Below are 27,063 nucleotides of genomic sequence, written 5' to 3' on the forward strand. Positions count from 1 at the left end.
TTTTTCTGAAGAATGTTCCAGTCCCCACACAATTCATGCACAATTTTCAACACAAGTCATGGGGGGTGTAGCTCAGTGGAAGAGCATTTGACTGCAGATCAAGAGGTCCCCAGTTCAAATCTGGGTGCCCCCTTCTAAGTATTCTCCCATAGTCCACCTCAAGCACCTGTGCCTTTCAAGTCCTTCAAGTGCCGATAAAGAATTCTGTAGTTCAAATTAATCACAGAAATTTCTTCTCTTCTGTCCGAAATCCCATTTGAGGGGTCGTCCAAATTCTAAAATTATCTTGAGGAATGTTCCAGTCTCCACATCATTTATGCACAATTAATAAACACAGAGCATGGGGGGTGTAGCTCAGTGGAAGAGCATTTGACTGCAGATCAAGAGGTCCCCAGTTCAAATCTGGGTGCCCCCTTATAAGTGTTCTCCCGTAGTCCACCTCAAACACGGCTACCTGTGTTTTTGAAGTCCTTTAACTGCCGATCAACAATTTTGTAATTCAAATCGCAGAAATTTCTTCTCTTTTGTCCAAAATCCCATTTGAGGGGTCGTCCAATTTCTAATATTCTCTTGAGGACTGTTCCACTCCCCACACAATTCCTGCACAATCTTTTCTACATCAGTCACGGGGGGGTGTAGCTCAGTGGCAGAGCATTTGACTGCAGATCAAGAGGTCCCCAGTTTAGATCTGGGTGCCCCCTTCTTAGCGTTCTCCCATAGTCTACTTCAAACAAGGCTACCTGTGACTATGAAGTTCTTTAACTGCTGATTAACAATTTTGTAGTTAAAATCGCAGAAATGTATTCTCTTCTGTCCGAAATCCCATTTGAGGGGTAGTCCAAATTCTAATATTCACTTGAGGAAAGTTCCAGTCCCCACACAATTCATGCACAGTTAATCCACACACGCATTTAACTGCAGATAAAGAGGTCCCCAGTTCACATCTGGGTTAGTGTTATGCTCAAAGCCTTTTTTTGACAAATAATCTACAGAAATCCACAGCAGCATACAGTACATCCACACCATTGGGGTTTTATTGCACTCAGGACAGGACTGAGAATATTGATCACTGGTGCCATCTGCAGGGGAGAAAACATCACAACAAACTATACACTCCAAGTATGGTATCCCAAATATTTTTGATGTACTTTTTACTGTGACCTCTAAATTCGCTTTGTTTAAAGTACATATTTTAAAGCAGACCTTCTGTTTTTATGACATATTTTATTGTTGAAGTTTGAAACAAATAATGCAGTATAATAGATAAAATTAGTACCACATTAAAAACATTTTACATTGTTTAAGTACATATACCTTTATTTATCTATGGTTTGATTCCAAATAGCCATAATTAGTATTTTCCTTTAGTAAACAACATGAACATGAAATGAAATGTGCTCAAGTCATGCCAGACTCTGTCATTTCTATTTGACATAAATGTATTTTTATTGGATATTCAACATTAAAATTCAATAATACCGAATATGTGCTTTTTAAATATCCAAGTATACAAAATGGAATAATAAAGTAGCTTGTGTCCAGTTGATCTTATGCTTGACTTTCAAGTAAGTTGGTAACTGAAGTATCCTTTTGTGTCCATCTATACAATCTAAAGAAATTCATTCCCAAAAACTTCATTAAAACACCCTGTCTTTACAGATTGGATTTACATTGTATTAACACTCAAGTAAACTAAAGACAACGACAATTAGTTTCAACATTTTAGCTGCAGGTCACCAAAATGTTTCAAACACCCCTCAGTATGATGTAGTTCAAGCGCCGACCAGAATAATAAACATATAGTCAATAAAAGATAACATCAGGTAAAATGAGGTACATAGTGGTACAAGGGTCATAAAGACAACTTGAACCTGAAGTCAGTAAATAATAACATGTGGAGATCAAGTGGAAAAAGGCTGCTTCCTCCTCCTCATCATCACACAAGCAGCATCATATTTTGTCAAGATGACATCACAATGGATAAGAGGAATATTAATGTGATAAATCAAACATTGCACGCACAAAACTATTAAGAATGGAAGGTGCGACCTGTTGTTAGGCAAGCTTATTTTTCGCAGGTTTGATACTACACCAGTACACCAGTCACATACCTGCAGAAGCTGAACTTTCAGAGTGAAGACCTTCAAAACATGCCTGTGATCTCTCAATGATCCCTCATGAGTATGTCTGCGTCCTTTTTTTTTTTTAGTTCTCCAAGAGTAGCGCTTTGGCAAGGGATTGCAGCACGTCCCTCTTCTCGTAAAGGTACAACTGAGTTTCCCACAGCATGTCCACCAGAACGGCGTCACTGACTTCATCCAGCATCACCTCCTGAGAAAGCTGTGGGCTCAGTCTGCAGGTGAGGTGACAAATGACACACAGTTACTCACAAAAATACAGATGTGACTACTGTATTGTATTGGATTCATTGGCATTCATTGATAGCAGGCAGTGGAGGACATTGGCAAACATTCATTCATTCACCACTTATCCTCACGAGGGTCACAGGGGTCCTGGAGCCTATCCTAGCTGTCTTCGGGCGAAAGGCGGGGTACACTCTGGACTAGTCGCCAGCCAATCACAGGGCACATATAGACAAACAACCATTCACACTCACATTCATACCTATGGACAATTTGGAGTGGCCAATTAACCTAGCATGTTTTTGGAATGTGGGAGGAAACCGGAGTACCCGGAGAAAACCCACGCATGCACGGGGAGAACATGCAAACTCCACACAGACATGGCAGGAATCGAACTTGGGTCTCCTAGCTGTGTGGCCTGCATGCTAACAACTCAATCACCGTGCAGAGGTAGTGGCCAACAATTTGACAATATAAACTTTAGGGCCCCCATGCAATATAAAAACAATACACAGAACATAGGGTATATTATGATTCACTATTACAATAAACCTAGAATTCACTCATTTTTCCAGGACACTACTACACAATTTGGTGACATTTTGAAGAACAGTAGATGAAAGTGACTGAATGGCTGTAGTCTTGTAGCATACCTGTGGTAGACAATGTCTGTCATTTCACACCAGGCTCTGGCTCTGTCCACTGCACAGCCATCTGAGTCGGTACACTGTCCAAGCAGATAGAGATGATGTTGGTTGATGATACAGACTTGTATCAAGTGTTTACACTTGCGATTAAGTCCTAACACCCACACAGTCCACCAGCATCTTGCCCAGCTCCTTTGCTCCCACGATGCTTTTGGCCAGCTCCAGAGGGTTCGAGGGTCGGAAAACGTCTACGGAACTCACCGCAACTTGGGGAGGCTTCCCTATCAAGATAGGGGATAATATTATTAGACAGTGTACGAAATAAACTTGCCTGTTGTGCTTTGGTAAAAATGCTTTAAAATACTTTGGTTAAACAAGGTTTTATGATGGGTACAGTTTGATCCTGGGACATATTTTTTTTAAATTTACCCAGAAAATGTCTGGAGAATCACGATGAGGTTATCTCCACCCATGCATGTCTAGTTATCTGTGTAAAATACATGAAATTTTATGCAGCGCTTGTTTTGGATCTGAAGTGAGGGTCTTACCAGTGCCAAGGGAAACAACAAGACCAAGCTTCTTGATTTCAACTCCGTCGCCCTGAGAAGCAAGAGATGTGAGATTGTACGTATTTAACACTCAAATGTGCTTTTAAAGAAAAGGTGCATCACCTCTGCTTTTATAACTTTGTAATACTGATGGATCTCTGACATGGCATCTAGCGTGGGGTTGTTGGCCAACAGCCCACCGTCCAGGAAGCGTCCCATTGGGCGGAAGTATGTGGGGGCGGCACCGCTGGACCGGGCAGCTCGCCATACAAGTTGCTCTTATTTAAAAAGAAAACAGAAAAACACAATAATAGTCTGTCAGGTGCTTGGATGTCAAGCATACACACACCTTCATCCGTCACCTTTCTACGCTTATTGGCCGGCTCCACTGTGTATCCTACTAGCAACACATCCTCATCCTCCCATCCTGGAACAACAATATGGCTGGCACACAATGCACACACATACGCGCATCCACGCAAGGCACAGGTAGCACAAGCAGAACGGGAGAGCGTTTCCTACCTTGTGGGATGGTGAGAGGTTTGAAAGTGGCTGTAGTGGCGTAGGGGGGCTCTCTTTGGACGGAGGGTGGGTCGTAGTTCCTGAAGATGTGGAGCTCTCCTGGGTGGCGGTCTGCTAGAACACTGGTTACCATCACCCTGTGGAAGACATTTTTGTAAATATATGGTAATGGTTTTATTTCATTTCAACATGCATCAGATTACAATTGAGTGCATCACATAATCAGTTCAAAGTTCAGTTCACTTTTACAATCAGTAACTGTTACATTTGTTCACTTCCTGCTTTCCTAATATAGTTTAAGGTTTTTTTAAAATATAGATATATGCCCCAAATGTCAACCACAATCAACACGTGTTACTAACTCTAACAACCAGTATGACACAACAATACCTGGGGTACTGGACATCTGTCATTTTGGTGTTCTCCCCAAATTCTTTCTTCAGGAAGTCCTCCAGAGGGGCAGACTCGTAGGGGCGAGACCCTTTGAACACCTGCTCCTTCATCCTGAAGTACAAGCAGCGGAGGTACTCCATGGACTTTCCTGCACGTTTGGAGCACAGTTATCATTATCTTAGCCTTGAATTATGAGCGAAAATGAGGTGCTAAGTGAAACCACAAACCGTGGATTATAGCCAGGGCCAGGATTCCGCCGGTGCTGGTGCCAGCCACCCAGTCGAAGAGTTCTCTTGTGGGGCGGCCGGCTTCTTTCTCCAAGGCGATAAGCATCTGGATCAGAACCAGGCCTTTGATGCCTCCTCCATCCAGACACAGCAGTCTATCCATCCTGCTAAGGAGAGGAAAGAGCTCATATTTACATTAGGAAAAGGTATGCCTTTTAAGGCAAGCCACAATCTTTTTTCTACTTCTTAATCTCTATACTGTAATATTTATTATTAGTGGTTCCACTTTACTTATTCATGTTGGTTATTCATTAAAAATCTAACACGCACCTCTGTTTGTTGGTACCGTCCACTTGTGATGTACCTGTGTTTATTGCGGTGATGGCAGCTCCCATGTGCATAAGGTCCTCAAAGCCTGTTAGCCAATCGGAACAGACTTTAGTGGGGCGCCAAAGCACAAAGACAGGAAATAGGAAAAGGGAGGGTAACACCACAATCCCCGTTTTGATTTAACCAAAATAGTTTCTACTTGTTTTGATTCATTTAACATTGTGAAAGCCATCATCAGGAAATACACAACAGCCAAATACAATAAAATGAGAATTTCATGAAGGGGTAGTAGAAGACCAAGTACGGCAGTATTACCTATGCCCAGCGCTACAGCCTTGTTGGACAGCGGGGGGAGGCTGCCAGGGGTGGGAGGCAGGCAGCGTTGCACACCTACACTACACAGCATGTCCAGCAGTATCTTCCTATTGGGACCTTTTTTTAAAGCAACATGCAATTTTAGGTAGACATGCACCACCACACCACAGGAAGCAGAAATACAGAAATGTCATGCATGTTGCAGAAACAGTGCATAGTAAATACATCGGCACATGGGAACGGTATCACATACTTTAAAAGCCTTCAAGTAATGACATAAACCCATTAAAAATAATTAACATACCATAATTTCTGGTGTATAAGACGCACCCACTAAATTTAGAGAAAAAAACAGATTTGTACATACTGTATTTAAGCTGCTACAGACTATAAGCCACACATGTTTACGTCATAAATTGGGATATTGTGGTGTCATTGATGGTATTAGCTGTGTATCATGTGTTGTCTACCATTTAAGTATTTGTATTACTACGGCTGGTATTAGAAATCCCTTCACATGTATAAATATTAATAAATGCTGAGGTATCACTAGGAAGAAAGGAGAAAGGGAAAAAAAGCTACTTTTGGTTTCCATTGAATTACCCTATAGATATTGGGGTGGGATTTAATAAGTTTTACTTCTTCCTACTCCATTTCAAGCTTTCAATGTGTTATATATTATTTATTCTTGCTCAAGACTCTTGTGGTCTTGATTGTGCTGATTTATGTGTATCTTGTTGTATGTTTGCGACAGTGCATTTAATTTGGTTTTTTTTTTTGTTTTTTTTGCTTGAAATAAAATGCCAAACAAACAAACCAGGGAGCTCTTTATTTGGCAGGAGGCGATCATGAGCCATGTGAAAACCCACAAAAAATTGACTGACGGTGCCATCTTAGATAGAAGGCTGAAATCATCACACAGCAACTTAACACAAGTATCAATACAACTTTAAAATAAAAAGCAACTAGTTTAACTTCTTCCTATAGTGCATTTCTTCCCTGCAGATCAGTATGTTGGCTCTCTCTGGTGGACACGGGCAACTGAATGAGTCACTGGAGTTTAAAAAGTTGTTTTGTTTTTTTTACTTTAAACTCATATTGGTACTTGTATTGTATATTTAGCTACCTTTTGAGTGTTGATGTGATGATTTTAGCCTTCCATCTAAGATGACATCATGAGTAAGACTGTTATGTTGAGTCATGACCTCCTGCGATTACCGACGGGTTGACAACATCGTTGTGAGTTCCCTTATAACTTTTGATAGGCTCCTGCCTAGAAAAGAAAAAGCTACCGTTGCCTCGTTAAATGATTAGTAGTATATCTGAACTAAAGGATGCGTCACAAGCTTTGAACATGGTTATAAACTAGCTAGTATTGTTAGTACACAGGATGCGTGTTACTATGAATGTGAATATACATGTCATTGTTAATAACTCGTACCTTTGCTAGTGCGAGCAGCGATCAGTCCCGGCGTTTCTCCCAAGTCATTGTGGATCTCCACATCGGCCCCGAAGACAATCAGAGCTTTGATCAATTCCATGTGATCCATCTATTTCAACATGGACATTCTAGTTCAGGGGTCTTTATCAAAAGAGACATTCTTTCCTCAAGAAAAATAGTCTGGAGCCGCAAAACATTACACAGCTTATTAACTTTTAAAGGTTGTAATTAGGGATGTCTGATAATTATTGGCCTGATATCAGCATAAAAATGTGATATCGGTATCAATTTTTTTTTCCCGATTATGAAAACCGATATTACAAAAATGCTGTATACAACATATATGTGTTCATTCCACTACGGGATATATGTCATGTTACACATATCGATATCGGCTGATATCGGCATCGGAACATATCAGTTTTCGGCAAAGAAATCCACATTGCCTTGACTTTGGTGTAAAACGAAAAAAAATCACCAAGCTTGGCGACAACAAGGATGGGGAAGAACTGCATGCAGCTCCAAAGCAGGCAGGAACCACAGGTTGCAGACCCCTGTTCTAGTTAGTGTACCTTTGTAGGATTCAGAGACAAGCAGACAAACATTTGGCTTTGCACCTTCATGGCTAGATGCAACGCCGTGTTGCCGTCCTGCCCCTTCAGGTTGGCGTTGGCGCCGTGGGTGAGTAGAATCATGGCCGCCTCAAAGCGACCCTTCCTGGTCAAAACGTGGAGGGCGGTCTCGCCAGTCTTGCTGAGGTAGTTGATGGCGCAGTCCTTCTCCAGCAGCATGCGACACATCTGTAAGAGAGTTTATGAAGTGCATGAAAGTCAAGCTGTTTAAGGTGATAACCATCATACTGACGGTGCGATGTTCCTCACCTCGGCTGTTTTTGCCCAGTGGAGGGGTGTGCCTCCATACAGCGAGTCTTCAGCATGCAACTGGTCAGGATCCGCATTCAGGACCTCTTCTGCACAGCTGACAGAGATACACGGCAAAGATAGATGCAGATTAGATAGATGTGTGATAAATAGAAATTCAGAGTAATTTCTGCCAAACATACCTCTAAAATTACACAAAAATCTCATAATTCAAATACATATCTATCAGTGTTAAAACTGCTTGTAGAGTTAATAAAAGCTGTATGATGGCATGAGAACGTGGAAGTAGTAGTTGTGTTTGACGTAAGCATCTTTCGTCCTTGTCTCACCCCTTCTCGCTATACTTCATGGCGGTGTGGATTGGGTAGCCGACTCCGCCCAGGACATTGCATTTAGCCCCGCCCCCCAGGAGAGCTTTGACGGCCTCCACCCTGCCCAGACGGCAGGATACGTGGAGTGGTGTCTCCCCGTTGTTATTGAGTTCGTCCACCCCGGAGCACAACCGCGAGCACAGGACCTGAGTGAAGGAACAGAAGGGTTGGGAAACATTAACTAATGTATTGATTTTTCATCATGAAGCATTTAGTTCATGTGGAAGTAGATGGGCTGGAGTTATATTGTGTAGTTGGTTTGTCTTACAAGCAGTGGAAACGTAAAGGATTTTACAATGTAGTGTTTAAAGTGGCTCAATTTTAAGTTAAAAACAACAGCAAGGTTTGTTGTATAGTATATGGTAGAATATACCTACAAAACATATTGGTAGATAGTAAATTAATTACATTCCGAATTGACGAAAAAAAATCGGAATCAGTTTTTTTCCCTCTCATTTAAACAAGGTAGGTTGTGTTTAGTTGTTTAAAGAAGCTTGAGAATACACCATAAATCTGAAGACAGTGAAGACATGTTCTATAAGGAGGTATCCATTAAAGAGAACTCTCTTTGTCCAAATGTATTAGGGTGGATTTAGCTCTTTAAAATTTTTGGTTCCTATCAAAAAAAGTGCTTTTGTTTCCTTATGTCATTTAATAGTGATACACAAACAGTAAACAACCTGGACGATGACAGGGGAGTCCTGCTTGGCAGCAAAGTGCATGGGCGTGTCTCCTTGGTGGTCTCTGATGTCCGTGCGAGCCTGGCTCTCGTCCAGCAGCTCCTTCACACACACCGAGTCGCTTCGTTCGCACGCCAGGTGCAGCGGTGTCTGACCCAGCACGTCCCGAGCGTTGATCTGACTGCAATCACAAATTGTTTCATTTATTTAAAAGTCCACGTGAATCAAAACCAGCAATAACCTGTCTCAATAACCTTTGGACATAGTTATGCTTGAGGCACTCCCTTAGCCCCGTATCCACCGCGATGTGAGCGGCGCTCCAATCCGGGTGGTTGCGGAGGCAGTCCACGATCATCTGTGCCGTTTCTGCTTTCATTGGCGGGAGTGTTTCGTAGAAGGGCGGGAGCTTGAGAGCGTATTGTGGGAACCAGTTCATGGCATCCTCCTCCGATGCCACCTGAAAAAGCCTGGTGACAAAAAGTCGTCAATATTTACATACTATATGCTCATACAAAGTAAAACTGTGACACATGGATCAATTGGATAAATTAGTCTCCCAATCAATGCATTCAAAGCCAAACTGATGAGCTGATGATTCAGTTTACTAGTGGACCTTGAATGTAAATAAATCAATCTGAATCAATTTAAAAGGACAGTAAATCAACATTTCTGAGCCAAATAATGCAACACACTGACCTCAGGGCCGTCGTAGGCGTTTCGGGGCACAAAAGCACACAGTCCCATGATTGGCATTGGCCATTCTTATACAGAACCAGACGTCCGTCTTGTTTCAGCTTGACCTTTCCTCCCCCACCATAGTCGGACAGCGGCACATCTCTCACCCGGTAAGGGTTGGTGAATAGGGTTGATACAGAAGAGACGGTGTCCAAAAGACGCCCCAGGAACTGCATTGCAACCTGGCATGAATCACAAAAACAGTGGCAGCTCTCAATTAGGTATTTCATATTTAATACAGTCAATTGTGAATGCAAGAAACTGGTCCTATAATCTACTATAGTGATATATGTGCATTTTATACATACGTTTGATGTAATAAAAGCAGATTAAAGTAGCTTTCCTGATATGTAGCTGTTAGCGTTTGTTTTTCCATATGAAAATTGTGTTGCTGTTCCGTATAATAAGTGACACTTCCTATTAAAAAGCAGTGGAGTAATTATGGAAGTATTATTGATAAACAAGAGACTCCATTCATTCTGCTGGCAAGTCACCCGGCTTCAATTACATATCAGCAACAACGTAATTCCAGATAGGCGGTGCGAACAAGTCAGTGAAATGTTATTAACACCGGCTTATATCACTTATACAATGACTAAATGAACTACGAGTATACTGAGTAGAAATAGTTGCTTGTCAAGCCAAGCTAATTGCATTAAATGGCGTACAAGCAGGAGGTTAGCAACTACTTACAGCGAGCTGCGATGCTTGACTTCTGACAGCAGATACACCAACAACCGCCGCACTGCAACCAAGCTTGTAGAAATCATGAATGCACCAATCACAGCAATCGATAGCCACAAAGTAGGCGGGACGTGAGACGCGAATGGGAAGCCGTAAATGTCAATTTCATTCACAATTTAAAACACAAATTGGCGCACACAGGATAATTATTTTTACAAAAGTTAATTTTAGGATAGTTTTTACATAAATGCAAATGATTACCATTTATTTTTACATATATTTTCATATACAAATCAGTCATCTTTTTGCATATACTCAAATAACGCCCATTCATTTTTCAATGCATATTCAAATGAATTACTTTTGAGCGTTTCTGGGATTCATTTCACTTCATGGTACTTGTAGCACGTGTCAAACAAAATGCAATGCGCAATACACAATGAACAACAGAAGAAAAGTATTTTTTTAAGTAAGAAAATGTTAAATTAAATGAATAGGTATGTAAGTAAAATATGGGTTTATCATGCAAATGATTATTTTGCTAAATCGTAGTAATGAAAACATAACTAAATTCTAAATCAATATATAAAATATTTGTAGAAAATGTGGGCATGGATAAATATATTAAAAACTTGAAATGTAGTTTTTCTGCTTTTTCGGTCGAGATGGCGTCAGCATAAAAAGGAGCGCTCTCTTCATGTGTGCATTCTCAACAGTGTCTTCTGGTTGCCATGACGACCAAGGGGGCTGGCCTTGACCATGTGACACACAACAGGCTGTCTTTGCCGCGCTGCAGAACCCAGTAGGTGTGTGTGTGAGACTCTCTCTCTGTTGGACAGTTCGGCCGCGGTCGAACCGAGCAGAGCCGAACTACTCGCCTGGGAGCCTGAAGAAGAACTGAGACAGAAAAGAACGATGGAGCTTTCCGCCATGGGTGACCGCGTCTTTGCCGCGGAAGCCATATTGAAGCGCCGCGTCCGAAAGGTGAGCTTCCTCCGCCGCTCGACCCCGCGTGTTTTGACAGATGTTGGCCGCGGGAAGTGCATAAGCTCCGGTGGAGCTCTGTCGTGCTGAGAGGTGGAGGCCTTATGCTAGGCTACGTTGATAACCTGCGGCGCTGTAAGTCATAATTTCTGGTCTTTGGGACGTTCTCAGGCCAGTAAAAGTGACACAAAAGGAGTGTGGGTGCTTAAGAGTGAGGGGAGGATAGTGTTCGAATGCTGAGGCCTTATTTATCCAGAGGCTAATGCTAGCCAAAGCTACACAGTTGCACTGTGGCTATATACTGTAGATTGCCTCGCACATTTGAAACGGCTTTTGCTTCCCTTTACTAGATTCAAACGTACCAAACACAGACAATTTTTATATCGTTTTATGTAGATTTCTATTATATTCTAAAACTTTGGGGCTACCATCAGGTCACTAGCATAAATCAAAAGCTTGTAAACAATGGTAGGGTGCAAAGGTCAAGTGTCATGGCCATGCAGTGAACCAGTAGCCCCCCCCTAACAGTCGCCTGCAAAATGCTTCCCGTGACCCCTGAATAACCTCAACTCAGTCGTTTTACATTCATGTCTTAAAAACGGACTACTTCTACATTGAGACCACCAGGAGGCAATTTCTCAACAGCTTGATAAAAATAAAGAAAAACACCTAGATAAATGGTGCTCTTGAATAAAGTTAGTCAAATAACCTAATTTTATAAAAGGTGCTCGACTGAATCTGCTGCAAAAACTCTAGTCAAAGATTCTATTCATGACAGAACACTACACAAGTCAAAGATCCTCGGTCACAAGGACAAAAAAATGCTTGTCACTCAAATATCCTTTACGTAACGGCTGTTTTTAAGTAATCTGCTGCAAAAAATATGAAAAATAAAAATGTGATCCTTTAAATAATACTGCATTAGGGAAAGATTGCTCAATATATATATATATATATATATATATATTTTTTTTTTTTTTTTTATAGTCCATTACAATGGGTTTGGTGTGATTTTTCCGAGTCTAAAGTCAGTGTTATGATTACAGGGAAGACTTGAATACCTGGTGAAATGGAAAGGATGGGCAATGAAGTAAGTGATGGCTTTTTGATGGTCACACATGCACTGTGAAGCTTGTTTTAATGTCTTAAAATAGAAACCCCTTCTTTTTGTAATGTAGTAATAATACGTGTCATCTTTTTTTTTTCTTCCATCCTCATTTAGGCACAGCACTTGGGAACCAGAGGAGAATATTCTGGATGACAGGCTCATCCTCGGCTTTGAGCAAAAGTATGCTAATTTTCTGTTCATCTGTGCTGTTTTGCCACAACAATAATGACATTGAAAAAGCTGATTGTATTGTGGTTGCATTTTTCAAAAATATAACTAATATGTTACTGTTTTTGTCCAGGGAACGAGATAGGGAGCGTAGCGGTCCGAAAAAACGGGGGCCCAAACCCAAAAACCCGACCGCAAAGGTATGAAGATGAGCCACTGAACCTCAGTGAGAAAGGGGGTGTTATTTGCTGTTTTTATGAAATGGTGGCTTCAGCTCTAATAGACATCATGTCCCAATTAAATACCATGTCACCTAAATATTGTAGATGCAATCGCTCCAACTGAAATGGACACCTCCTATTAAAAAAAAAAATACATAAATATAGCAGTTTACAGTTTGGTGCAAGGGGCTATGATTTACCATACTTTCTCAAATTGTCTCCTACAGTCTAATGGACATATACATGGACATATACTTGTATGAGAAAAATGATTGAGTACACTCAAAGCAATAAGAACAATTTTTCCCCAGGCACGGGCAGCAAAAGGAGAACCAAGCAGCCGATCCACAAAGTCCCGCCAGACGACATTGCGCTCCTCTTCCTCTGCTCCCAGTCGAACGACCCCTTCCTCCTCTACCTTGCCTCATCCTTCACCATCCTCCTCTTCCTCAAGTCTGGCCCCCTCCCCTAAGCTCAACTCCCTGGCCGCCACCCACAAGCTGAAGAAGGACATCCATCGTTGCCACCGCATGTCCCGCCGCCCTCTGCCCCGCACGGACCCCATGTCCTTCTCCAGCCCTGGCGGCTTCCCGTCCCGCCCTCACGTCTCTCCCTTCTCAGAGACCGTCCGGATCCTCAACCGCAGGGTCAAGCCCCGTGAGGTGAAGAGGGGTCGTATCATCCTCAATTTGAAGGTGATTGACAAGCCGGGACGCGGCGGCTCAAGCAGTGGAGCCAGGAATTTTCCAGGGGGACGCCACAACATCCCCTCCCGTAATCGCATCATCGGGAAGAAAGGAGAGGCTCCCTACAGACCTTTCCAGCCCCCGCTGAAGATGCTTGGCTTCCCCATGTACGGGAAGCCATTTGGGCTGCAGTGCGGTAGTCCTCTGGCCTTCCAACCTCAACCTGGGTCCTGCAACACCAGGAACCCCCGCCCAGCCCCCTCCCGCTATCAGGCTCCTCCTCCTAGCTCCAGTGCCTCTGAAGGAAAATCTCTCCCCACTGCTGCTGCAGCTGAACCCTCCCAATCCAGTGAGGCACCAGAAGCCCTTAAAGGTCCCGCTGACCCGCAGAATACTCCGCCGCCTGCCACCCCTTCTGTCTCACCTACCCCAGCAACCTCACCATCTTGCGTGGAAGGTGATGAGACCCCAAACCCTTCCTTGCCTCAAGATGCGGGTGGCCAACCTGAACCCGCAAGGGTGCCGGTTGAGGGGGACCCTGACTGGCACCCAGAGATGGGACCGAGCTGCAAAGATGTGGTGGTCACCGATGTCACCACCAACCTGGTCACCGTCACAATCAAAGAGTTCCCTTCTCCAGCCTCTGGTCCTGCGTCCCCGGCTTCCGTCAGCGCAGAAAATGGTACTCCTGAGGAGCCTACCATACCTAAGCCATAGGAAATTGCCACTGGTGTTTAAAGAAATGTGCCCTTTTTGCCACTTGAGGCCCCCCCACCATTTTTCTGAAAAAAATGCACGCACTGGCCACAATAGGTACACCTGTACAGTTAAAAAAAAAAAAAGTATCTTATGTAGTATAGTGGATACTGCATCACTGAGAGCTCTTTCTACTATTTTGTTTAATATAATATAAAACAGCCCTGTGATTGGCTGGCGACCAGTCCAGGGTGTACCCCGCCTCTCGCCCGAAGACAGCTGGGATAGGCTCCAGCACCCCCCGCGACCCTCGTGAGGAAAAGCGGTAGAAAATGAATGAATGAATGAATAATATAAAACAGAAACATTGAAAGTGTAGTATTGCAATCACAAGAATGACCTTGAATTATTACCTCGTTGACGAAAGTGAGCATTATCTACTCAAACATTTTAGTAGGTGTACCTAATACAGAGGCCAGTGAGTGTACCTAGCTATAAAAACACCTCCGCCCAGCCATTGAATCGTAACAAAGGGTGTATTTTTAAGTGTGTACATTTAAACAGGGCAGCTAGTAGGTCCTTCTTGTCCACTTGCACAGCACTGATGCCTTCCGGCACGCTCGGACAAGCTAATATTTGTGAAAAAGAAGAATACCCTTTAGATCACGCTTTTGCTGCCACAGCAATTTTGAATTAACATTGTTGCGATATATGATTTTATATCTTCTTGCACTTGGGACTCTCACATTGCAACAATATACAGCGAGGTAAATAATCAATGCACTTGACTGCATCTAAACAGTATTCTAGATAGTTCGTCAATGCCTTTCTATTTTTATTCCCTTGAACACGTACCGCATATGTACACGTAGACACGCAACAAGCTAGTATTTATATGCACGCATTGTAAGCCGCGGTAGACTTTGTAAGTTATCCTTGTCGCCTTTTGCCTCTGATCAATCTTACTTCAACACTTTGTGAATCTGCAAAGTCCCGCCAAGACTATTATTAAGCTGGGCCTGGCGTTGATCTTTTTCTTTTGTGCAGTGTATATACACACTGTATGCCACAATAACACAGGGTTACTACCCATGAGTCAAGTTTTGGAAGGTTGATGATGTTTCAAAGCGGTTTTATGCAGGTATTTCCTCAAATTGTGTCAGGTTGCGCTCAACTGCCTAAAGTACCAGGTATTTTAGAGGCTTTATGTTTACCATAAAGCAATCAAGATCTATAGGTCTGGTGTCTACTAGAGCAGAGATCACTAGTTGAAGAAATGCACTAGTTTTTGGATCAATATGAGGCGTTTATTCAAATGCCAAATGCACCCGGAAATTGAGACATAGCTTCTGATAGAGGCCCTTATTTGAGGAAATATGGTAGTAGTGTGTCCATACAAGCAGAGCCATTCAAGTGGACAGTGCAATTAATTGAGGCATGGCAACAACCTGAATAGAGGCGACTGTTTTGGGAAACGTAGTTTTGGTTTTAGGTCAGGCGTTTATCAAGCAGACAATAAATGGTGTCTAATAGACCGGAGGCCTTTTATTTGAGGAAATATGGTTTGTACCCCTTTGAGGACCATGTAATTGAGGTATGGCGCCTACTAGAGTAGAGACCATTATTTGAGAAAATATGAATTTTGAATCAATTTGAGGCATTTATTCTGGTGCAGAATGCACCCAGAAATTGAGGCTTGGCATCTAATCAAGGCCCTTATTCGTGAAAATATAGTAGCTTGTGCTGTCCAAGCAATGCCCTTAACAGAGGCATGGCATCAACTAAAATAGAAGTGATAAGCTCAGACATACATATACAAGTGCAGAATGTACCCGGATATTGAGACGTAGCATCTAACAGAGGCTGCAATTTGAAGAAATGTTCAGTCATAGCTCATGCGTCTACACAAGCAAAGCCATGTAATTGGCCCATGCAATTAAGTGAGGCATGATGTTTACTAGAACGGAGGCCGCAATTTGAGGAAATACAAGTTTGTGACACTTTGCAAAGTCTTGACCTTCTCAGATTCTTGACACAACTGAATTACAAATCGTCCGCATATGTTGCCTTACCTAGCGCTGCTCCGTTGACCCCTAATCGCCGCACTCCCAAATAAACACACTTCCATGAGCCTGCCACAACTTAAGCATGAATATGAAGACTGCATCTTTAGCAAGCTGTAAAAAAAATGTGAATGCCTTCTGTTTTGAACACAATGTTACAATGTTTCCTCTTCTGCATACTGGATGGTCCTATTTGTTGTCAGTACTGTTTCAATACTCACAGGTTACACTTGAAGGAGTTTATTCCCAAAATATCACATGAAGAAACCACATGTTTGAAGTGAAATGATCTTTTGAATAGACTCTTCCAATGGACTGTATCTCAGCTAAGTTGTGGGTAGAAGTGGTGTTAGGCTGCTATTGTCGTTTTTTGTTTTTTTTGCGCATAACGGGGTAGCACAACTCAACTTAGTGGCCTATCTTTTACCAAATAGGGCTTGTGATTTTTTTTATTGCCACATTTACCTTTTTGTTTTTAAGCATTAAAAAAATTTACAGTGCTATATAGCACCATAGAAATGATGCATTGGAAGTTGTGCTTTTTAATCCTTTTTTTTTGTTCCTTCTATATGTATTGTACTATGATATTTTGGGTATATGCATAATTATGTTAATGTGATGCAATTCAATATGACTAGAAGGCAGTTTTTATTGCTTGTATGAATTATGTACATTGTATTAGTGCCAGGGAGGGTGACATTGTAATGTATCTTTCTGAAGCATGTTTTACAAACCCTTATTGTACAGATTATATATTCACTGTCATGTGTTACTTGTTAGTCTCTTTGTTGCTTTTTGTCTGTGTTTTCTTTAAGGCTTTAAATTAAAAAGCTGTTCCGAAGCAAGTGACGTTCTCATTCAACATCAGTGGAGAACAGTTTCAGGAAGGTGGTTTGTTCTGCTTTTGGAACCATTTTTCCCCACAGATAACAGATGGGTAATCTGGGTATTATTTACACTAAACTTCAAGCATGACTTGTTGGTTGAGGATCAGATCTTGTCTCTGCTAACCATTGCAGTTTTACAATATTTCACAGAGTGGTGCTATTGAGCTGCTGAGAAGGAACAGAACATGACGCTACAGTGATGCGTTTGAAGCCCGGGTGTGTAGTCATGGATCAACATCCAGGTATTCTTCTATTTGACATTTCTGCTGTGCTGAATTCAATGCAGATTACACCAGAGGCACCACATTCCCAGGCACCATATGCCCTCTGTTCAAAGGTCAGATGGAATTACAGTAGTCCCTGTGGTGCCGTAGTCGCAGTGGCCCACTTCTGTGTGCATGCAATGTCAGGCACCTCTGGAGATTAAACTGCAATCTAGGCTGCAGGTCACACCATAATGAGTGCTTGGACCTCTTTTTATTGAAATACTTAATTTCATACAGTTTCACTCTTAAGCCATGTTTCCACTAAGCATAACAGTGTGATCCAGTTTTGTTCTGAAATGTTATTGGTGCGATAGTCAATGTTTCCAAAGGCTCCAAAAACATCTAAACCGCACCAAGCTAACTACTTAGCCTCATATTTATTGTAAACTTAATGGTTTCCAAATGAAGTGGGGAATGAGGACATTGCAATAAGCCAAAAAAACTACCACTTCCACACGGAATGGGAGGATAACTTTTCCACTTCACGTTGGGCATGCCATGGCTGACTCCATGCAGTGTGAAGGTAATTTAGTAATTTAGACTTCTTTCAATGCATTAGTAGTCAACCAAGAAACAAGGGTGGTATAATATTCAACCTCTACCATGCCACTTTTCAATATAGTCAAACCTCAGCTTTTGAACAACTCAGTTTTCATATAATTTGGTTATGACAAAACTGTTGGTTTCAAGTGTTCAAGTCAAGTGTTCATACATTTATTGCTCGCAACAGATATGTCACCATGACAACCCCATCATATAATCTGGCCCACCCCGACTCCCCAGTTTTCTTAGAATCAAAACGCCCAAGCCCCTGCTTCAATCTATCATGTCCAATTGCCTGCCATAAATATATGCTAGCGCGAGCATGTTAGGGTAATGTCTAATTTTTCTGTTGTTTCTTCTGTGCTTACTCCTCCACAGCTTGTTTTTCTGCAGGTAGAGTGCAATTGATTTATTCAGTTTCATTATGTTTGTGAACAGAAATTGTGGTTTATCAATGTTTAATGTTGCCTTGCTTGGTAGTTTTTGTAAAAAAAAAAAAAAAAAAGTGCTGAACTTGGAAGTAAATCTACCATGCATTTGTTTGGCTTGCAATTTTACAAGGGATGTTTTTCGTTAGGCGAAAAAAGCATCAGTGTCTCCACAAATAAAAAAAATTCTGCCATGTTCATCCTCTTCACCTTTTCTGCACTCCATATCCTGTTACACACACACACACATTGATCCATCACTGCCTTGTTTATTCACACTGCTGCTGGAAGTTCATCCCATCCAGCCCGCTTGCTGCGACTGACGCATAGGGACGGCTTCGCTCCTCCTCTTCGTCGAGTGGTCTCCATGGAAACACACGGAGGAGAGAGCAGCTTAGCAACACCGCCAGCGAGTGAACATCTCTGGTGCAGACAGTTCGGTACCATATCACAACATCCCTGAAAGACTATTCAGTAAGTGTCCGTTTATTGTAGAGTGTTTGTATTTGCTTACGTTCATATAGTCATTGGGCTCCATCTCCATAGCATTATGAAGTTCATGGTGGTTCTGGTGGGTGCCGGCTCCCTGGCCTTTCTCGGTGCCGTCATCTGCATCTTCGCCAGCGTTTACCCCCGCAAACGCGCCGCTTCTCTCGGCGACAACGGCACCCTGACCTCGGAGACGATCCTCCAGCCCCTGGAGCCCAGCTCGGTGGCGCACGCGGGACCGCTCGGTGCTTTACACGGCGCCGACTCCTACGATGGAGGGAACGGGCTCGGCGGTATGGGCTTGGGAGTCCCCAGTCTGAACGAGCTCAACCTCGGGGAGGAGACCGATAGAGGCTCGGGGAAGACGTTCAGCTATAGCCGTTTGATCTGCACACCGGTTCCTCTCGGCGATTGCAAGGGTAAAGACGAGAGGCAGCAGCCACTGGCAGACGACCCTCTCGCGGATGACGACTGGACGTTTCTCCGCACCACGGCGGAGGAGCTCCGGCAGATGGTCATGCAGCAGAACGATCAGATTCTCATGGACCAGAGGACCATCCGGGAGCTCACAGGGAAGCTGAGCGAGTGTGAGAGCGGCTTGGAGGATGAGAGGCCCGGCCCTGAGCGGAGCATCGGGGTGTGGAGCGGCAATCGGAGGGTCATGGCCGGGGATGATGTGAGCTCCTCGTCGGCCTCTCAACTCCAGACGGCCCGCGCTGTGGAGGAGTTGGCCCGGGCCATCATGGACCTGAAAGATCGAATTGAAAAGCTGGAGGTAAGCCACCTCGGCATGACCTGTTGGTTCTACTACTGTACACCCACTTGTCGAAATACTACACGATTATAATACCCAGTTTAGAGAGGTATTTACCAATGTGTGTATAATTGTAGCTCAATTGAGAGAGGTATTATTTAATAATGTGTTTATTATTGTAGTGGTATTTAAGTGCATCTTAAGGTGTTTTGTATGGGTGGTTTTACTTTTGAGAGGCCGTTTACAGAGGCAAAAATATAAAGATGTGAATCTATTTTTTTTTTACTGTTATAGAGTTAGTGTTACATTACATTATGAAGGTTTTTTTGTGGCCTTATACATTACATTATGAAGGGGCTTTTGTGGCCTTATAACAAAACAAAATCAATCATATCATCCTGGTTGTGTGAATCTATGAATGTTCACCCAAAAAAGGATTTATTCACCAGGAATATATTTTTGAACAATATTTTTTTGTATTTTGACACCCCCATCATGGCAAATATCCAACAGAACGGCTGTCTGTGTGATGCATAAAACAATGTTCATTCATTCATTCATTCATTCATTCATTTTCTAATGCTTTTTCCTCACGAGGGTCGTGGGGGGTGCTCGAGCCTATCCCTATCCCAGCTGTCTTCGGGTGATAGGCGGGGTACATCCTGGACAGGTGGCCAGCCAATCACAGGGCACATATAGACAAACAACCATTCACACTCACATTCATACCTATGGACAATTTGGAGTCACTAATTAACCTAGCATGTTTTTGGAATGTGGGAGGAAACCGGAGTACCCGGAGAAAACCCACGCATGCACGGGGAGAACATGCAAACTGCACACAGAGATGGCCGAGGGTGGAATTGAGCCCTGGTCTTCTAGCTGTGAGGTCTGCGCGCTAACCACTCGACTGCCGTGCCGCCATAAAACAATGTTAATTCTTTTTTTTTTAGCATGCTCTCTGCCCATTGGTTTTGAGGGCATTACATTTAAAATGTGACTGACTCAACAAATAGTTGAGTCGCTGTTTACCGTCCATTGTGTCACAAACCCTCCACTGTGAGCAACTCATGACACAAGTCACAGAGAAATTGGCCGCCACCCGCATCCTTCACCCCACTGTGACAGCATCATCTCTCCCTCCCTGGCTCTCTCTGCAGGAGAGAAGGGCATAAATAAAAGATGAAGCTGGCCAGGTTGAGAGGAGAAGAGAGAGGTCAACTTCTTACAGTTGTGTGTGTGTGGACTGAAATGTTGAGGCAAAGAATGGGCTTAGAAATAAACTCTTCCAAGGTTATCCTTGTCAATTGCCGGGAATCAAAACAAGACATTCTGCATGAAAGGTTATATAGCGTGTACTGCAGGACTAATATTATAGGGACAATTTTTGTCTAAAATCATAGTTTTGTACTGTATGTTTACTAATATTTGTTGTAAGTCCACCCAACACCTTTATGATGAACGAGAACCCTGATCTGACAGCAAACCACACAAATGCGAAAGTCTTCCTAGATGAGTTTAGAAGATGCAAGAGGGACCTCCATATAGCTATTAATTTTACCTTAACTTTGACTTCCTGTAAGTTGTCCCAATACGTTTAATACAAAGCCCTCTCCTCATATTTTTCTCTGCTTGCAGGCAGAGATAGGCCCAGCTGCCTTGAACCTCACTGACACATCACCAGGAGCAAGCAGCAGTCAGGCAGCGGCCAAGCCTCCCACTCCACCCACTGGAGGCAGCATCTCCCCCGCACCCGCAGCAGCAGCAGCAGCAGCAGCACCACCAGGCTCAGGGGCTCGTCGTCCCGCCTCCAAGCCCTCCACCAAGGGGTCTCCTGGCCGCAGCAGGGGCCCCTGGAGAGTGGAGGACCTTGAGGGTGAGCTGGAAAGGAAGATAAAGATGCTGGAGAAGGAGCGGCAGGCTATGAGGAAGGAGACGCAGGGCCAGTATGAGAAGATCAACCAGGGCATCGACACAGCCAACCATCGTGTCACCGAGCTGGAGCACAGTGAGTGGCCCCTTTTAGAGATAGCAGCTGCATAACTTAGTGTGTAAATAGGTTGCGTCTGTTGAAATTAGCTGTAAATTAGAATTCATTAATGAGGTTGTTCCATATTTAGACATCATTCAATGTTCATTGGTTCTCCATTATGGTTTAGCTTCAATAAGGTGGTAATTGGGGTAAGTTCAGTTTAAAAATGTATAAAATTCATACAAATACATTTATTAAAATGCATCTTTTTACCACAAATTTGCAAGGTTACCATTGCTGAATTGCAAGTGCAAGGGGAGTCAGATTTTCCTTACCTGAGTCCCACTACTTGATTGATGATCGATGCTTTTAATGCAGTTTTCAAAGTCCTTTCCCCACTTTGTCCCCCTTTTCCCCTCATAAGCGCTCACAGAGCCGTCATTCCCAGACGGCTTCGTCCTGTCCTTCCCAATGCGGACTAACTACATGTATGGGTTGGTGAGGAAGGAGATCACAGAGATGTACGCTTTCACTGCCTGTGTGTGGCTGAAGGCTAAAGAAGGAGGCATAGGAACCCCCTTCTCTTACTCTGTGCCCGGGCAGCCCAATGAGCTGGTGCTGCTGCAGGGTGTCCACAACCCTGTGGAGCTGCTCATCAATGACAAGGTAACGTTTTTTCACTTGAGCCACCTAGAGTCAAATATCTGATCGTTTCTGCCCAGCCTGGTGTCAACTATCCGTCCGTTTGTCCTGTCTGTCAAGTCACCCTGTTTTCCCCCCAACTAGTGTCCAGTGACCGTTCCGATTCCCCTCATGGTTGTGTTTAAGTGACCACCCGATCTGTTCTTGTGCTGCGTTTTGTACCGAGCGTCGTAATACCCAATTTTTTTTTTGGAGTCTTGTACCATATCTGCCTGCCGCTATTCCGTATTTTTGAACATTCCTGCTACCCTCCTCAACATTAGCGGTGCTTTGACAACGATAGACTGCTTCACCCCAAGTGTGTGAAGGAGCGATATCGCAGGTCCTTTCTTCCTGCAGCTGTCAGGCTGTACAACCAGCACCGCTCCCAATAGACTTCTACATCACTATGTACATCTGTGTAATACTTGCTTTTATAGTCAGTATAGTTACTCCAGACCCCATTCACTGTGCAATATCTGATCAACCTCCATGTGCAATATTAAGGGCTCTAAATGCAATATACTAAGTTCTATGTGAAGTATTTCCATAATGCCTCATATTAACTCTCTAACAAGATCTCAGTGTATAGACTGGTCATCTCATCTTATCTCATCTCGTTTCATATTATCTACATACTGTATTGTATATAACTCTGTGAAAAACTGTTGATTTTGTTAATACTTGGGTTGTTTATATTGTTTATTTTTCTATATTGTTTATTTTGTACTGCTTAACTGATTCTGTACTCTTGCTGCTGTGCAATGCAAATTTCCCCACTGAGGGACGAATAAAGGCTTATCTTATCTTATCTTAACCTATCACGCCCTGCCGCCCCAACACTGTTCAGCAAAGCATCGGCTCAAGTGTATATGCTGCATATGGACTGTTATGTCGAGGTCGAGCAGACTCACTGCCGCATTTAGCTGCACGCACAGGTGGATTCCAAGTCTTATAAACTCTTAAAACTTGCATACAAAAACATGCACATGCTTAGATTCAAGGTACAGATGTCTGCCATCTCCTGGCAATGTATCGTCGCCGCGATGTCCCACTAACCTGCTTCAATCCTTTGCTGGCAGGTGGCACAGTTACCCCTGTCTCTGCCTCAAGATGAGTGGCAGCACATCTGTGTCAGCTGGACCCTGAGGGACGGCGTGTGGAAGGCCTACCAGGGTGGCAAGATGAAGGGGAGGGGTGAAGGCCTAGCAGCCTGGCACCCCATCAAACCTGGAGGAGTACTCATCCTGGGCCAGGAACAGGTGAGACAAGGCTTAGACTGATATGGATGTCTTTTACAGTTTATTGAATTGGCATGAACAGCTGTGTGAGAGATGCCCATTCTCAGTAAACAAGTGAATACATTAATCATCTCTGCTGAATGATTTATTATTGCATGAATCAGAGCCACCATTTCAAGAGTTTCTTTTTTTTGTCCTTTTGTTTTCACTTCTGTTCAAGCCATGTGCATTTGCGGCCCCAATACGTTCACTGAAAGACGATCAGTGAAAACAGACTTTCACACTTTGCACATTCTTCTGGGTGCTTGTTAATAGCAAGGACATCTTTGTGCAAGGAAACCGTGAATGTGACGGGGAGGAAAGCCGACGCTTTTGAGAGATTGTGATGTGACTGAAGAGCTCAGGATGAAAATACGAAATAGTTTTCATTTTCTGGGGAGCTAAAGACCTACAGTTCTACGCCTCCCACATTTATCAATTCATTTAGTCATTGAGTCGCGGGGGTGCTGGAGCCTATCCCAGCTGTCTTCGGGTGAGAGGCGGGGTACACCCTGGATTGGTCGCCGACCAATCACAGGGCACATATAGACAAACAACCATTCACACTCACATTCATACCTATGGACATTTTGGAGTCGCGAATTAACCTAGCATGTTTTTGGAATGTGGGAGGAAACCGGAGTACCCACCGGAGAAAACCCACACATGCACGGTGAGAACATGCAAACTCTGCACAGAAATGCTCGAGGGTGTGCAGCCCACATTTATCCAATTAGATCCAATTCTTCCGGAGCCGACCACTGACCCAACCGATCACATCAGAGTCGGCGTTGTCAAGAGAACAGTGTTTGCAGATTTACAGGATTTGTAGAGCGAATGAAAGGTGTGCTATTTCAGTCATTATAAGGGAAGTTCTCGGCAAACTTCCTGGCAGGCAGCTACAGTACGTTTTCTTGCTGCCCTCAGTCTCCTTTTGGATAAAACTCACCTCTATTGTTCCTGGTTGTCTTGTTCCATTCAATGTGTTCTGTGGTTTTGGCAGTTTCAATTGGTTCAGTTTCAGAATGGAAAACCATCCCCCTTAAACTGATGTAATTAGTCTCATGTTTGTCATCTCATCCCCGACCAAAGGACACCCTGGGAGGTCGTTTTGATGCCTCCCAAGCCCTGGTGGGGGAGCTCTCCCAGTTCAACCTGTGGGACCGTGTGTTGAAGCCCGCCGAAGTTGCCGCCCTGGCTGAGTGCAGCTCCTCCGTACTGGGCAACATTGCTCCCTGGACCGACCTGGACGTCGACGTCTACGGCGGCGCCACCAAGGAGTCCTTAGACCCGTGCCACGCCGCTCAGAGATCTAACCCCTCTGGCCCTAAACAGTGAGATAGTGGTCACGTTTAAGTCATGCAACAAGGTAGGGTGTTTGTTTGGAGTTAGAACGCTAACAGGATGGAGCTAATTGGTTCTTTCGAGTTTTTCGTGTTGATGTCAGTGTATTTAGTTCTGCAGTAAGAATGAGGTGAGTTAGTGGAAGCAGCAAAACATACCGAAAGTCAACCGCGTTGATTGGTTTAACAGAGGCGAGCGAGTAAACCATACCCAACTAGTCGGGGGTCTTAGCAGGTCTAGCTAGGAAATAGCTAAGGAAGAGTTTTAATTTGCTGTTGATTGTGATGAAACCGAGACGGTCTTCTCTGAAAAGACGACATTTTCAACTCTGCGTATGTGTAGCTTTTATATGGTAAAAGTTCCTCCTATTGTTGGCTATAATACAGTAAACGTGTATTATTGTGTCATGTAGCCTTGCTAACACAATCTGTAGACCTGCAAAAGCGCCACATACAGTAATAACCAATCTCGAAATAAACACTTCATGTCAAAACGCACACCTAACCAAAAAAAAGCTCCATAAAATGAAATTGTATAAACCAGAATGTTTGTATTTGCATGTAAAGTATGTTTTCAGCATTAGTGTGCTTTTTGTGCCCCCTACTTGCCAAAGTACAATGTACATCTAACACGATGACGACCAACGAGGACTTTAATATTCATATATTAATTCAGAGATACAACCCAGTCGTTCTCAATATACTGTGAATCCAAAAAAATATGTTGAAATTGCGATGATTCAGTTGCATGGTGAATTTCTCTGTTCTACTTCTATCTAATAAACAACCCATGTTGCCAAAGAAAGCTAAAATGTAAGATTATAGCTTGTAATTCATTATCATTTTGTGCTAAAGGTATAATTTATTTTTGTTTAAAAATTGCAGTTCCGCTACAGGTGCTACAGCTACGCTAACCGCTTTAGCACCAAGGCACCCTTATTGAAATTTATCTTCATTTTGCTTGTAAAACTGCAAAATTGTCACATTTTACTCAGTATATTAGCCCACTATCCCAGGTAGTGTATTCATAGCTAGCTAGCTAGCAAGGTGTTCCCAGGCCAGCTGTGAGGCATAATCCCTCCAGCGTGTCCTAGGTCTGTCCCAGGGTCTTCTCCCGGCTGGGCATGCCCAGAACACCTCACTCGGGAGGCATTCAGATAATGCCAAACCATCGATGTGAAGGAGCAGCGGCTCTACTCTGACATACTTGTAATATTTCTACTTTATTCTCTAACATTACACAATTTTTATTTTGGTACCCTTTCCATTCAGTGTATCCTATAATACTCGTTGGTTCCTTTTTGTTCTGTTAAGTGCCTGTTTGGGTCTCAAACGCCCACATTGGGAGTCTGAAATATTTCTATTGTTTTCTTTTAATTGTCCTACTTTAGTTTGTTTCAAGTGTTGTCTTTCTTTGCACCTTTTAATGCATTTGATATTGTAAACTAGATGGATGAAAACTTAATAAAAGTGCATAATGATGACATTGTCGTGTTATGTGGTCGTTGATGCGAAGACGGGCATGATTCACTGATCCACCCCCAAGCTACATTTCCTGCCATCTTTCTCTCCTTGTTTACTCGACCTCCTTATCGCCGAAGATATATTTAATAACCAGGCTTGACACACCAGATGGATGGCAAACAACAAAAATACACTTTTAAAGTTAGATTTTTGCATGAGGTCTAACAGATGGAGTCAAAGACACACAAACAGGCAGAACACAAGCTCAGATATAATGATCAGCATTTAGAAAGATGCAGAGCAATCACGCAGTGCTTATTCCATTAATTAAAGCACCACAAAATATGCTAGGCAATGGCGATGAAAAGTAGAATTCTCACATAGAAATTAAGAATATTCTTGTTGATACACATGTATTTTCTGATAAATCAACTTTACACAAAATAGAAGGGAATTATAACATTGTTTGTCCTCCATGTTTGTTGGGGGGGTGGGTACATCCGCCACTCATGAATTATAGATGCTCACTAATTGGCTCTCCTGAAAGCAGACAAACATTACACAAGCTTTTGTTTGACCTTTCCATCTCTGCTGCTGCATTCACCAATAAACACACTGAATGGTGCATTCAACACATCCCTACTGTACGTCACTTCAACCCACACGAGTCTGCAGCATTCCAAGGCAACGTCTCTCAAAATTGACTTTGGTATTTTGTAATGCTAAGAAATTGAAGGGGACCTTATATGCTTTTTCCACTTTTCTGACATATGAATATGGTGTTAGAATTCTTTCTTGTGTTTCAGATAATGAGGATTGCGCATTTTGAAGAGAAGTTTAGGTTGGCTCTGAACACTCAGTTTGTGACATCAATGTGATATGGACTTCCTTGT

At 43.0% G+C, this 27,063-nt stretch overlaps 2 protein-coding genes and 3 non-coding genes across 9 annotated transcripts; 4 read left to right on the plus strand and 1 right to left on the minus strand.

The window, feature by feature from the left end:
* Positions 1-61: 61 nt before the first annotated feature.
* trnac-gca (transfer RNA cysteine (anticodon GCA)) lies at positions 62-133 on the plus strand. The gene has a single exon. It is a non-coding gene; the product is annotated as a tRNA-Cys (tRNA).
* A 210-nt stretch (positions 134-343) lies between these two features.
* trnac-gca (transfer RNA cysteine (anticodon GCA)) lies at positions 344-415 on the plus strand. Its single transcript has one exon. It is a non-coding gene; the product is annotated as a tRNA-Cys (tRNA).
* A 214-nt stretch (positions 416-629) lies between these two features.
* On the plus strand, positions 630-701 carry trnac-gca (transfer RNA cysteine (anticodon GCA)). Its single transcript has one exon. It is a non-coding gene; the product is annotated as a tRNA-Cys (tRNA).
* A 237-nt stretch (positions 702-938) lies between these two features.
* Positions 939-10,244, minus strand: pla2g6 (phospholipase A2, group VI (cytosolic, calcium-independent)). 5 transcript variants are annotated; one of them, XM_078793506.1, is made up of 18 exons: positions 10,147-10,244; positions 9,415-9,635; positions 8,973-9,185; positions 8,719-8,899; positions 7,997-8,184; positions 7,668-7,764; positions 7,404-7,586; positions 6,787-6,895; positions 5,346-5,462; positions 5,031-5,115; positions 4,701-4,867; positions 4,471-4,621; positions 4,081-4,217; positions 3,682-3,836; positions 3,559-3,610; positions 3,176-3,291; positions 3,017-3,090; positions 940-2,353 (listed from the first exon to the last, which is right to left on the minus strand). In XM_078793506.1, exons 2-18 carry the CDS (start codon positions 9,627-9,629, stop codon positions 2,206-2,208), a joined length of 2,388 nt encoding a protein of 795 aa, XP_078649632.1. In that variant the 5' UTR covers positions 9,630-9,635; positions 10,147-10,244; the 3' UTR covers positions 940-2,205. The 5 variants fall into 5 exon arrangements, with proteins under 5 accessions (XP_078649634.1, XP_078649632.1, XP_078649633.1 ...); XM_078793507.1 differs by lacking the exon at positions 10,147-10,244 and adding an exon at positions 9,762-10,116; XM_058046001.2 differs by having other exon boundaries at positions 941-2,353; positions 4,701-4,864.
* A 640-nt stretch (positions 10,245-10,884) lies between these two features.
* Positions 10,885-26,209, plus strand: cbx6a (chromobox homolog 6a). Its single transcript, XM_078793222.1, has 12 exons — positions 10,885-11,121; positions 12,168-12,211; positions 12,344-12,409; positions 12,531-12,597; positions 12,930-14,014; positions 17,237-17,287; positions 18,518-18,600; positions 18,667-19,451; positions 21,069-21,438; positions 21,827-22,068; positions 23,166-23,345; positions 24,456-26,209. Exons 1-12 carry the CDS (start codon positions 11,053-11,055, stop codon positions 24,699-24,701), a joined length of 3,288 nt encoding a protein of 1,095 aa, XP_078649348.1. The 5' UTR covers positions 10,885-11,052; the 3' UTR covers positions 24,702-26,209.
* The last annotated feature ends 854 nt before the right edge of the window (positions 26,210-27,063 follow it).

The sequence above is a fragment of the Doryrhamphus excisus genome, linkage group LG9 (genome assembly GCF_037039965.1).
Source record: "Doryrhamphus excisus strain RoL-2023G ecotype Guam linkage group LG9, RoL_Dexc_Guam_v1.1, whole genome shotgun sequence".
NCBI lineage: Eukaryota > Metazoa > Chordata > Actinopteri > Syngnathiformes > Syngnathidae > Doryrhamphus > Doryrhamphus excisus.

Coding starts and splice junctions, on each gene's coding strand:
- pla2g6 (XM_078793506.1), bottom strand. CDS start 9,629: ATGCAGTTCCTGGGGCGTCTTTTGGACACCGTCTCTTCTGTATCAACC. Junction 8,900..8,972: donor AAGCATAACTATGTCCAAAG/GTTATTGAGACA, acceptor TTGTGATTGCAG/TCAGATCAACGCTCGGGACG. Junction 3,611..3,681: donor ACAAAGTTATAAAAGCAGAG/GTGATGCACCTT, acceptor CTTGCTTCTCAG/GGCGACGGAGTTGAAATCAA.
- cbx6a (XM_078793222.1), top strand. CDS start 11,053: ATGGAGCTTTCCGCCATGGGTGACCGCGTCTTTGCCGCGGAAGCCATA. Junction 12,410..12,530: donor ATCCTCGGCTTTGAGCAAAA/GTATGCTAATTT, acceptor GTTTTTGTCCAG/GGAACGAGATAGGGAGCGTA. Junction 21,439..21,826: donor TGTCACCGAGCTGGAGCACA/GTGAGTGGCCCC, acceptor TCCCCTCATAAG/CGCTCACAGAGCCGTCATTC.